The sequence below is a fragment of the Sarcophilus harrisii genome, chromosome 2 (assembly GCF_902635505.1).
Source record: "Sarcophilus harrisii chromosome 2, mSarHar1.11, whole genome shotgun sequence".
NCBI classification, from domain to species: Eukaryota; Metazoa; Chordata; class Mammalia; order Dasyuromorphia; family Dasyuridae; genus Sarcophilus; species Sarcophilus harrisii.
The window spans coordinates 85,504,061-85,517,651 of record NC_045427.1 but is presented as its reverse complement, the minus strand read 5'-3'; the positions used below and the strand labels follow the sequence as shown (position 1 = coordinate 85,517,651).

The window sequence follows — 13,591 nt, the reverse complement described above, 5'->3', positions numbered from 1 at the left end:
GCCCAAGAGGGCAATGGATTGAAACTTTGTCATAACAGTGGATATACAATAGCATCTTGTGATTTTAAATGATTGATTAGTTGTCATTCATTTGCAAAAAGGACCAGAATGACACAACTATATTGGAGTCAAGGTACAGTATTTCTTGACTGTGGCTGATCAGATCAGTACTAGCTCAGAAGGCTCTACCACAGGTTGGGCAAAAATAGTCCACATGAATATTTGGAATGAAGATGTCTCTAAATTTGCTCATCACAAATTCTATTGAGCTATTGCAATTCTGCTTTGCTTATAGAGCACAGCATCTTCTGTGATTTGGGCACACTGTGCTGGGCAGTCCTGTGCCAGTGTTGCCTATGTCTCACACTTGATTCCAAAGTTCTTCAGTGAAAGTTTTGAGAGTGTCTTTGTATCTCTTCTGATCTCTGTGTATATATGTCATGTTTAAATTCTCCATGAAGTAAGTCTTTTAGGCACATGTACTTGAGCCATTTGAACAATGTGGTCATCCCATTGGAATTGTGCCCTCTGGGATAGAGTTTGAATGATTGGCACTTAACTGAAGAAAGGACCTCAGTGTCCAGGACCTTCTCTTGCCAGGTGATCCTCAGAATCTTTCTAAGACAATTCAAATGGAAGTGATTCAGTTTCCTGGCGTGGCCTTGGCAGAACTATCCACGTTTCACAGGTGTACAACAAGGAAGTCTGTAGAAGTTCAGTTTGGTAGGCAGTCCTAGTGCCTTTTCTTTCCACACTTTCTTTCCGAGCTTAATGAGCTAACTCTGGCAATGGGTGTGTCAATTTCATCATCTATATGGACATCCCTGGAAGGTATATTGCCACGATTAGTGAACTTAGCCACAGCCCTCAGTATTTCTCCATTTTCTGTAACTGATAGTTCCATGTGAAACATGTAGTGCTGGTTGCTGGAGGACCTGTGTTTTCTTGGTGTCATTGTTAGCCAAATTTAGCACAAGGAACAGAAAATTGATCTTTCTATTGTAGCATCTCAATTTCAAAAGCTGTATTGAGTGCCCACAAAAAGTCACGTATCACCTCTACCTCCACTTTAATCTTGGCTTGTACTCTTTTCAAATTAAATAATTTACCATCAGTTCTGTAACTGATCTTGATGCCATTTTTATGTTGAAGGCATCTGGCAACATTACTGATAAGATGCCAAAAAGCATGGAAATAATCCCACAGCACTGCTTCATTCTGCTAGTGACTGGGAAAGTGTGAGAGCATTATCCATTATCCCAAACTCATGCAAGCATGTTTTTCATGAAGCTGATGTACAATATTGAAATTCTTCAGGCAACCAATCTCTCTCTCTCTCTCTCTCTCTCTCTCTCTCTCTCTCTCTCTCTCTCTCTTTTTAGCGCTCTCTCTCTCTCTTTTTAGCTCTCTCTCTCTCTCTCTCTCTCTCTCTCTCTTTCTCTCTCTCTCTTCCCCTCCCTCCTCTTTTTCTCTTCTCTCTCTCTTTTCCTGAAGCAATTGGGGTTAAGTGACTTGCCCAGGCTCACACAGGTAGCAAGTCTCTGAGGTCAAATTTGAACTCAGGTCCTCCTGACTACAGGGCTGGTTCTTGGACATATGACCATCTTCCAGATGAAGGAACAGTTTATTAAATAGAACGTTGGTCAGAATCTTGCCAACAGTGACTGAGAGACGACCTCCCCATGAGTATCAAAGGACAACTTATTTCCCTTTCCTTTATAGAGATGAATGATGGAAGCATCCTTGAACTCCAGAGGGATAACCTTCTCTTGCCATATAACCAGGAAATTTCAGTCATTTAATCCTTACCTTGTAAATTTCAGTTGAAATAGAATTAGCCCCAGACCTTTTTCTCTATGAAAGAAGCCAAACGATATTCAAAGCCTCTTAGTCAGTTGGAAATTTTACTAAAGAGGGATTGGCTTCATCATTGATTGATGGAAGGTCTATTGAGAACCCTTTGAGGTACTTAGCCCATTCCTCCAGGATTTTTATCACTCATCAGTATGGCTCCATCAACACCTGGGTAGTTGAGATTCACCATAGATCTGTGGCCCATAGTAGCCTCTTGGGCATCATAAAAACACTTTGGATTATTCTTATCAGTGCAAAATTGAATTTCATCTGCCTTCTTAAGAATCCTACATATCTCTGAGCTTCACTTGCACTTTGCTAAAGTGATGGTGTAGCAGATAATTTTTTAAAATCAGAGAGGTTCTAGCTTCTGAAAAAAACTTGGGCAAATAATCTAAATCTCACTTTTCTTATTTGTAAAATGGAAATAATAATCTTTTTGATTCCCATGTCATATGCTTTCTATATCAGTTATTTATGAAGGAAGTTAGATAGGGAAATTAACATATATTTCTTCCTTCTACTTAACTAATGACTCTATCCCAAGCCCTAGATGTTTTTTGGATGAATTACTAGAGACTACTAGAGACTTATCTTTTACTTTGTACTCAGATGGTGAAGTAGAAGGAAGATATGTGGCAAAGAGAAAAAAAAAATTAAGAATTATTGAACTACCTGATAATTATGACCTTAAGAAGAGCTGCCTAGACATTATATTTCAAGAAATAAGAAAATTACCTCCATCTCTTAGACCCAGAGGGGGAAATGAGAAAGGAAAAGCAACCAAACAAACAAAAATGTGAAGATACTATGCTTTGCTCTCCATTCACTTTCCATAGTGGATATGGATGACATTTTCCATTCCAAGTCTGTTGGAGCAATTTCATTTATTTCTGGCCTTTCCAAATTCCAAATCATTTTTGTTCCCAAGAAAACAGAAGGTAAATAAAAGTTGAATATTTTTGCTTTTTTTTTCCCTGTCATTTGTCATCCATATCCTATTTGTCCTGAGATAATTGTCTCCTTTCTTCGATTCTCTTCTTTTCCACAAATAAACTTTAAACAATAGCACAACTTTTTGCTGTTCTTGTCATTTCCTCAAACTTTCTTCTCATTCTGAACTTTATTATTTTTGAAATGTTTCTTATAGAGCCATGCTATATTTTCCCCTCTACAATTATCCTTGCTTTCTTCTCCTGTGTCATTTTTTAAAAAATCAAAGCATAATTTAGGGGTTCCTTGAGACCATACTGGGAGGTAGATGCTTTTAGTATTTTCATTTTACTGATGAGGAAATTGGGGCAGACAGAGGCCTCCCCAGTTAGACTTGAAGCTATTTTAGGACAATAACTGTCCTTGTTGTGTTCCCAATGCTTAGCACAGTGCCTTACTCATGTAAGTGCATAAAAAATATTATATTAGTTGACCAAGGTTGAATGATTTCTTGAGTATTGCCTAGCTAATGATTACCTGATTCTAACTCCATTGCTATCCATTGTACCAGCCAGCTGCCAGGTAAAGCTATATCTTGTTCTTCCCCTTACCAATCACCATTTGGAAGAGATCATTTGAGGAAATCTTACAAACACATTATCGCTAAATTTTGAAACTCTCAAATCAAAGAGAAAATATTAGAAGCAACGTGGAAAAAAACAATTCAAATATGATGGAGCCACAGTTAGAATCACACAAGACCTAATAGTGGCTCCTTTAAAAGGGTGCAACCAAAGAATTAGAGCTGTAGCCAAAAATATATTGAAAAATTAAATATAATCCTGAATTTTAAAAATGGACAGTCAGTGAACAAATGGTCAGACTTTTAGGATTTTGTTGCAAATAGATCTGAATTTAGTTTTAAAAAATTGACATATAAAATCCAAGAGAAATATCAGGTAAACATCAAAGATTAATTTCAGGGACTTAGTAAGGACAAACTGTGTCTATGCTTTATACATGTAAGTCATATGTCTAAGGTAGTAATTAGTAAGTGATAATTCAAAAGATTGGGGTAGAGCTGAGTGTGGTATCATTTTAAAAAGCAAAACCATATAGGAAATAGTAAAAGGAGTAATTACGTTATATGAATGAAGTAAGAGTAAGAATTGACACAGGAATTAAATGTGGAAAAGAGCTTGTAGTTCTGGAATCCTACTCACATGTAAATGTGTTAAAAAGGTAACAATACATACATATCTAGAAGGATAAAACAAAATTCTTATAAATTTATTAGAAATAAAAAATGGAAGAAATAGTAGAGAAGGAAGTGTAGATTAATGGGAATGGGATAAGGTGTGTGAATTAAAAGGAATGGAAATAAGAGGGTGAAGGGTGAGAGAAAAGGGTAGAAGGAGAAGTTAAGAGAGGGGTTCTTGAAGGACTGATAGGTTAAGCAATAGTAAATCAAGGTGGCAGGTAGAAGTAAAGTAGAAGAGTCAGCAAGGATAGATAATGAGATACACACACATATGATGATCAGGAGTAGAATTTATTTTAAAAAAAAGTTAGGGGTAGTAATCATTGATCTCTGATAGTTAAAATAGATTCATTTAAAAAAAAGAAAAATAGGAAAACTGCATTGTAGACTATTTAAAATACTTAATATAAATTTGGAACGTTGCTGTGGTATAGGAAATGATGACTTGGTAGATTGTAAAAATATGGAGACCTGGACCTAAGAAGGGTAATGTCTTTAAAGAAACAGAAGACAATTAGTACAACCTTTCATAGATGTACATCAATGTGTATGTGTACATATGTATATGAATTTAGATATATTGCTATATTTATCTATGTATATAATATACATGTATCTGTGTGTGTGTGTGAGTGAATGTGTTAGGATTCTTACAAAGTGATAAGTCAGTTGTCTAATTTTAGCATCGTGCTTAGCAATTCTCTAGTTCAGAGTTCACACCTTTCACACCTTTAAGAGTTCACACATTAGTTCACACATTAGTGTTCAAGATTCACAAGTCAGGATTCAGTCGGGAGATTCACAAGTCAGGAACCCACAATCCCACTCTCTCAAAGGAGAAGTCAGCCTTTGAGTTCACATCTTTAAGAAATCATATATAAGAAGCTCTTGAAGCATCAGCCAGGAGTCATTTAAGGAAATTGAGAAGCCAGAGACTGCAGTCGGGCAGAACTGGAGATTCAGAGAGAGCTGGAGGCTGAAGCTGGCAGAGGCAAAGGACAAGCAACAAGAGCTCTCGGAACTAAGGAAAGCCTATCGGGCTATTTTGGAAGAGACAGTAAAGGACTGAAATTTGCATTTGACTGCATATGAGGTGATTATTACACTGAACTGAACCTAAAGCTGCCTCCAGAAGCCCCCAAGAAATCTGCTCCCACAGAACTATTATATTTTAGAAAAGAAGAACATTACATGAATGCATGTGTGTGTGGCATGTGTGCTTGTCAAAAGACTGCCCCTCAGCAGTATATAATCTTAAGGGGAAGACAACATACAAACAAAGCTATACAAAGCAAACTATATACTGGGAAAATAGGAAATACTTAGCAGAGGTAAGGCACTAGAATTAAGAGAGTTTGGGGAAGATATCCTATTTAAGATGGACTTTCAGATGGGACTCAAAGGAAGATGAGGAAATCAGTACAGGGAGTTGAGGACCAAGAGCATTCTATGCCCAAAATCAAGTGATAGAGTGTTTTGTTCATGGAATAGTCAGATGAACTAGTATCATTGATCAACAAGTGCATATTGGAATGAGTAAAGTATAAGAAGACTGGAAAGGTAGGAGGGGCCTAGGGTTTTGAATGCCAAACAGAATGTTCCATATTTGATCCTGGAGATAATAGGAAACCACTCAGATTTTTTTTTTTTTTTTTTTTGAGTAAGGAGAATTTGTGATTGGACCTATACTTTAGGAAAATCAGTTTAGTGACTGGATAGAGAATGGTTTCAAGTCTTTTGAGGTAGGCAGAGGCACTAGCAGATTATTACAGTAATCTAGATATAAGGTGATGAGATCCTATACTAGAGTGGTGACATTGTCAGAGGAGAGAAGGGGGCATATACCAGAGATGTTGAAAAGATGAAATCAACTCTGGTACAATTTGAAAGGACAGAGCCCAGTCTGACAAATTAGAATAGCAAATAAAAGAGATGCTGGTATGATCAGTGGATATAATAAACATTTTATAACCCATTTTATCATCTAACTTTATAGATATTATTACTTTATTTGAGCTAAAAGATAATTTTAGATTTGTTTATACATCTATTGCGTTAGGTGATGGAATAGAGAAATCCAATAAAGAACTTGACAAAATCCTGCAAAACTAAGTTATGAGCATCTATACCTCAAAAATGAGATTTCAATCAAGCTTTTTTTTCTTTGTTCCAATGTTCTAACATTTTTGTTGCTTTACTATAAATAGGTAATGCAGTGTAACAGTTTTTGAGGAATTGAAATTGAGGATCACTCATTGTGTAAGGAAGAAATACGTAGTGAATGTATATAGACTACAGCATATTAGAATTGGCTAATTACAATGGATTTTAAGAATGTCAGGAATAAATGGATTAATGAAAAAATATAGACTGGCTGAGTCTTGAGCAAAAAGATAATATATGAATAGGTCACATTCCATTGTATTCTTGTGAGGTCAAGTGAAACTTAGAAAGGCTTTCCAATATTTTGAGTGGACCCTGGACCTTCTGTTACAAACTATAGAAGGATTTGCCAAGGATCTCACAGGATGGAAAAATTCGGGTTACAATCAGCAGTTTTGTAAAGAACACTCGTGTCAGAGAAATAAATATATTTGAGTACAGGCCATAAATACTGATAGACCTTCTCTGTTGGTTATTTATCCATTTACATATCATAGTCTAAATAATGAGCATTCTTTATCCTTTTGCTTTTTTCCAATGTAAATAAGCCAAATCTTTTTGACTGATTGATTATAGATTATAAGCCATGCAATATTTTGGAATTTGATTTAGTTAGTACAGTCATTCACAAATATTGAGTATTAGCTAACAAAAATCATATCTAAAAAAAGAGTCATCAGTTTCAAATAGAAGTTTAAAGTGTTATTCTTAGTAAAGAAAACTTTAATATTTGGATTTTGTGAGCTAATTAGACATTGTAGTAGTTTTTTTGTTTCCTTCATGGTTCTCAGCTATATTTCAGATGGTATGATATCCATTGTGCCTATTGATAAATTACAATGATAATATAATTACACAACTATATAATATAAACATATAATGGCCATCTTTCAGAGAACTTAAAGTTATCAGACATATTGCTGTTTATTTATGATGCTAAGAGGGCAGTAATACTTGCAACCAAAAAAAAAAAAACTATCAGAGTTTTTATGACTTAGTTTATAGGTTCATATTTAGGGATGTAGTTTCTTGGATTGATAATGGAATCCACATGAGTTGATGGGATTACAGAAAGAAAAGGGAAAGGATAGGCCACTAGATTTGATAGAGTACTTTTTATAATGAAGTCAGAAGCTAGTTAGAGAGGAAAAGTGAGGGCAGTAGGGGAGAGTAACAGTTTGTTAAGGCTTGTTAAGTATCTTAAGGGGATGATAGGGTCATATTAGTGTTTTGTTTTGTTTGTTTTTAAAAGAATTTGATAGATCTTGGCATCAGGAAAGAAGCCTGTAGATAGAGAGATGAAAGTTAGAACATGTTATAAAATTTCAGAGTGGGCTAGAATAGTCAGGGAAAGAACATATAATTATTAGAAAGGAAGGTTTCAGAGTCTAAGAATTCATTTAAATACTAAAAGATTGTTTTCTTGGTTCATATGTTGTCATCATACTTAAAAGAAATAGAGAAAATTGCCATTAGATTCCTCAGGTCTTCAAGAGTAACAGAGACAAAGTGATAGGTTATTTTAGTATGTAGATCCCTTTAATTTTTCATTATTCTTTGAATTTTATCTTTTCAGCATGATGTGTCCCAGACTTTACTCAAAGCAACTCTGGACAGTGTGGTGGAAGAGTGTGTCAGCTTTGTGGGAGTGGATATCAACATCTGTTCAGAAATTCTATTAAGGTGAGATGGGAATTCCCTGGCTATAGATCAGAGAGAGTAGTGGGTTTTGTTTTCCTCACGCCTCAAACACAGCTTGAGTAAGAGGATATGTATGGGTTCACCTACCAGGTCCAAGAAATCAAGAAGAGCACCTATCACATATGAAAGGTAGTGACAGTTCTTTGGAAAGAGAATGAGGTTTCAGAAGAGAAGACTTAGTCAAAACTATAGTAACATCTCACATTATCACTTTCAGTAAAAATCTAAAATAGTGAACAGATGTTAGTCATTGAATCCATTAGTGTCACTGATTAAAAGTTAAGTAAATGTTCACAGGTTAACATAGATAAGAGGTTTCCCGCCATAGCCATATGTTAATGGACTACTTTCATATAAGTTCACACTAGTACTAACCAAAAAATAAATGTTTATAGTCACTCCAAGTTTCAGGCTATGCCTCTTTCCTCCCTATGTTTTTAATTTTTGTCTAATCAAATTATCTTTTGAAAATTTTTAGAATGTTCCCAACTCTTTTTCTGTCTTGTTCCTTAACTTAGGATCTTTCCTTTTCTCTTTTCCTCTTACCTATTTCTTTCCATCAAGTGTGAGGTCTGATTAAAGTATCCGTGTTCCATAAATAAAAATCAGTCATAATTTGTGATCAAAATCCATGTTTGTTCCTCTTCCTTCTTCCTCTCAACCACCAAGCTCTCTCCTACTGTTCCACACTTGAAAAACTAACTTCTTTGAACTCGTTTCCATAGCATGAGATCCCCTATATAAGTAGTGTTATGGGGAATGATTCCTATATTGAAAATGTTGCTTTTCTGCTGTAATTTTGAGCACCCTGTGATTCCATAAAGTTAAATTATATGGAATTAATTAGATGCTGCTTTGCTAAAATCAAGCAGGACATCTTGTGCCCTATTAGGAAATATTATATTATGTATGCTGTTCATGATTAGATATATTTCTGTATTTCATCAGCTTTTTATACTAATGAGAACAGGCTGACAGAAAAAAGTAGATCACAGAACATAAGTTTGTACTGCTTTCTGCTTCTGTCTGATCCTATAAGTTAAATGAAAATGGGCAAAATCATCACTTGAGTGGATGAGGTAAGGAAGATAAATTATCTAAGAGAGTTAAAAGGGGCAGATTTTCCTTGCTTTACTGTTAATCAGTTTACTATAATTTCTTAATATTATTGCTACCTTATATACTTCACTCTCCTGCTGACTTCTTCCTTGGTTCAACTTGCTTTTTAGCCCTGCACAAAACAAGACTTATAAATTAAGATGTTACTTTTGTTATTATGAAAAAATTTGTGTCTTTTTGAGTGATACCCCTTTGTGGAGTTTTTGTTGGTTTTTCACATATAATCACTGCCATGTCCCTCATTTGTTTTCCTCTTTAGGCACATTGCAGGACTGAATGCCAGCCGAGCCAAAAATATCATTGAATGGCGAGAAAAAAATGGGCCTTTCATTAATAGGGAGCAACTGAAGACTGTAAAAGGATTGGGTCCTAAATCTTTCCAACAATGTGCAGGTTTTATCAGATTCAACCAAGATTACATCAGAACATTCTGCAGGTAATTCTTCTAATCCTGTTTGTTGTCCTTAAAAATTAAAATATTAAAAAAAGACATCCAAGTTTCTTGATGACTTCAACTATATTAAACCAGTGCCAAGGTGAAAAAAACTTGGGGTCACTACAAAGCATTGACGATTCAGAGTTCTTAGGAAAAATGCTCAGTTGGCCATATTTTAATGGTACATTTTTTAAAATTATGTTGTCACCATCTTGGGGAGCCAGACATGAAATATAAGAAGTCATAAATTATTAGATTTTCTAAATCTGTTTTTAAATGAAAAAGAGTCTTTAAAATGTTATCCTGAGTAAGTATAGTCTCCTATGGCTAGTTTCCAAAAAATTTTATACTAGTGGATGTTTTTTACTCTAAACCAAGATTTAGAATTTTATATTTTTTTTCTTTGTAGAATGATATGGGACTTCCAAGTGGATATGATCATCCCAGTAGAATTGTAGTTACTTTAAATTTCAAAGTAGATTTCATCCTGCAATAATCTTTGGAATACATTTTCTTTTTTTAAATATTGAAATTAGTATAGTTAATTTACCAAGCTGAGCCATATGAAATATTCCTTACATAGATTAATGTTGGTAGTTAGCCCTTTAGTAAAGATCTGTTGATAAACAAGGACTTTAAATAAATTATTATTTTCCTTCAAAAAAAACTTTAACCATTTTGAACTTAATTTTTTCCTATTTAGCTTAATTTTTTCCTCTTAAACTCATAGTCAGCATCACAGCAGATTTTTATGGAATGAAAAGAACTGGCTATGCCATAATTAATTTTGAAACTAATGAAATGAACTTAATATTTTCATTGATTTGAAAACATATTGTGATTTTTCAAAAGTAGTTTAATGTCCTTTTCTTAAAACAGAGGAAGAAAGGAAGGCATAGGAACTTTGCCTTAGGTTCATACTGCTAGACAATGTCCTGCACAGATATTATGTTTATATTGTTTTTGAAATTAAATTACAGTGCCCAAATGAAATAAATTGTATTTTGCTAATCTACTTTGCCAAAAAAACCCATCACATTATGACTCATGTACATTGTAATAGTTGACCTGCCTGAATATTTTTACATTGATAAAATTTTTCATCTAAATTTAGGTAATCAGTAGTTCTCCCAGAGAATTCTATACTTTAATGGGATAGCTTCCAAGAGGGTAAAACATTATAATGCAAGGATTTGGTCGGGGAAGATATTTTGGCCATTGTGAAGCCAGTTAACAGTTTAACAACTCTGTCTCACAATTCTTAGTCATAGGTAATATCCAGAAAGTCTTCAAAGCTTTGTCTCAATGAAAGGTAGAAGGCCTAATTCAGCAGAATTTTCAAATCCTGTGACAGCCAGATTTGAGCTTCATAATTATTCTTTGAGAGCTTCAACTTTTAAAGTAGATCTGTTCTTCTATACTTGTTTGGTTGCCTTCATGGTCTCTCCTTTCACTGGACTCTACCTAGACTTGTTGGCTGTTCTTTCCTCTGTAGGGTATTTTCTCTAGCAAAGCACAAGAAACCCTGAGGATCTGCATCTGAATCTCCAGTTTCTCACTTGTCACTAATATAATCGTTTTGTGATTGGTTAGAGACCATGTTTTTTTAGGACGCTGATAGGTGGATAAAAAGGATAATAAAAGAGAGAAAAAAAAATGAGACTATCAGAAAAGAGCAATTTGTATCCTCAAAATTATATGGAAACAGGGTTGCCAGGAAACCAACACCAATCAAGATGCCTCTTAATTTCCTTGATTCTTAACTCATTGGGTCATATAATTATCTCCATGGGAACAACTTCCTTTCTCCCACAAAATGAGCCAGGCAGACTGCTCTGATTTTCTAATCCTGCCTGCCATAGTGCTAGTCACAGACTATATGCTTTATATGTTTTGAATAAATAAGTTTATAGATGAATGAATGAAAGTTAAAATAGTCCTTTTGTCTCAATCTAATGTTAGTGTGTATTTCATTCATATGCATATATGTATATATGGGAGTTTAGATAAACATATATTTATATACACATATTATACATATATATGTTCATATGCATATGCACAAATCTATATATATATATTTTTGCATATATACATACACGTGTACATACACATACACATTTCGGTTTTAAATCAGTGATAAATGCTACATTTCTATGAAATGGCTAAGTAGCTAAAATTGGATAGTATATCTCTGTGATAAAGATGTGATAACCAAAATCTATCTTCCTCTACTTCTATTTTCTCCATTTTCTTTTCTCTTCTTCTGTTGTCCTACTCTCCTCCCTGTCTGGTGGCCTACCTTCTTATCCTCTCTCCCTTTCTTTTGTGACAGTGGTCTACAAAATGAATCTTCAGCAGGAGATCAAGTCCCCAGCGTTGCTGTGACAACTCCAATAGATGTTCAGTTTACAGATGAGAAACAAGGCAAGAAAAAGAGCAAAACATCCCCCAAAGTTGCACTGAAGCCAAATCCTTTGGACCAAACATGTATTCACCCAGAATCATATGACATAGCTATGAGGTAAGATAGAAACACATGTGAGAATCCTCCTAGCTATATACGAGGTGAAATGTCACCCAGCAAACAATCTTTCTTTGATCAAAATGGAGAACTTTATTAATGCAGTTTTGGGGACCAAAAATATGATCGTGTTTAACTTAATTACTTTTTTAAGAATTTTATGAATGCTGAGTTATTGGACCTATAATTTTTTCTCAGTGAAGAGAGAAACAAGTGCTTCTGAATCATCTTCAAGTTCATAAACCCCATAATAGTAGTTTAGGATATATCATAGAAATTTCATTGCTCATTATTCTTTATATTTTGAAGATCAGTTAAATGCAACTGATTAGAATGTATCTAATGGCTTCTGAATGCTAATGTTAACCAGTCAACTGTCAAAACATTTAAGCACCTTCTGTTGGCAGAAGTGCCTGTTGGCCAGGCACTTTGCTATGTTCTGGGATTACAAAAAAAGACAAACAAACCAAAAATAAAACAGTTCCTGCTCTCAAGGAATATACCATCTAATGAAAGTGACAACATGCTTAACATTTAAATATAAATAAGATTATATACAGGATAAACTGAGGGTAGTCTCAGAGGAAAAACACTTAGATTAAGGAGGACTGGGAATAACTTCTTGCAGAAAGTAGGGCTTTAGCTGAAACTTGAAGGAAGCCAGGAAAACCAGGAGGTTGAGATGAGAAGGCAAGAGAATTCCAAGCATGGGCTGGATGGTGGCTCAATAGATAAAACACCAGCCCTGAAGTCAGGAGGACCTGAGTTCACATCTGATCTAGACACTTAACTCTTCCTAGCTGTGTGACCCTGGGCAAGTCATCCAATCCCAATTGCCTCAGCCCCTCTCCCCCCCCCAAAAAGAAAGAAACAGGAAGAAGGCCAGAGTCCCTAGATCACATAGTACATGGAAAATAGCTGCTCTTGATGTCACATGAGTCAACTAAATTCCATCTAAGGATACTGAAAGATTATTAGGATACAGGAGATTATTAGGATACTCAGAAATGTAGGGATCATTTTCGGGTGCCACAGATTAGGAAAACATTGGTAAGGCAGAGAACCTTCAGAGGACAAAGTGGGTGAGGAAGGCCCTCTGACTCATATCAGCTGAGAATTGCTTGAGAGAGTCATGGAAGTTCTCCTGGAGGAGATCCTAGTGTCAGCACTTTTCAGAGCTAGAAAAAAATCTTAGAGACCATTTCACAGGAGGGGTTCTCAACTGTGAGTTCAGCAGCTTATTTAATACTCAGTAACTGTTTTGTTATAACTGATTTCCTCTGTAATCCTTTATATTCTATATTATGCATTTAAAAACATTATGTCAACAAGGAGTGCATGAATTTCACTGGGCTTCCAAAGGAGTCCAGTGAAGGGCAAGAACATCTGATCTGGTATGAGCTTGTATTGTGTGGGTGGGGAGGCTGCACCCCTGGATTATGTGACTTGTTCCAAGTCACTTAGCTTGAGCTCGGGCCCTTCCACTTTCTGCCTATCTCCTCCTACTAAAAAGCTGTGCAAGGCAGCGGAAAAGAGGCTGTGTAATAGAACCACACTGAAATGGAACAGGCCTCTTTGAGAATCCGCAAGATTTGATTTG

General features: G+C 35.3%; 1 protein-coding gene across 3 annotated transcripts in view; it reads left to right on the top strand.

The window, feature by feature from the left end:
* Positions 1–13,591, top strand: part of SRBD1 (S1 RNA binding domain 1) — a 274,697-nt gene that overhangs the window by 224,553 nt on the left and 36,553 nt on the right. For all 3 annotated transcript variants that reach the window (XM_023494981.2, XM_023494984.2, XM_023494982.2), the window contains 3 exons: positions 7,788–7,894; positions 9,291–9,467; positions 11,803–11,991. In XM_023494981.2, coding sequence (XP_023350749.1) covers positions 7,788–7,894; positions 9,291–9,467; positions 11,803–11,991 — 473 coding nt within the window. The remainder of the gene's footprint in view (positions 1–7,787; positions 7,895–9,290; positions 9,468–11,802; positions 11,992–13,591) is intronic.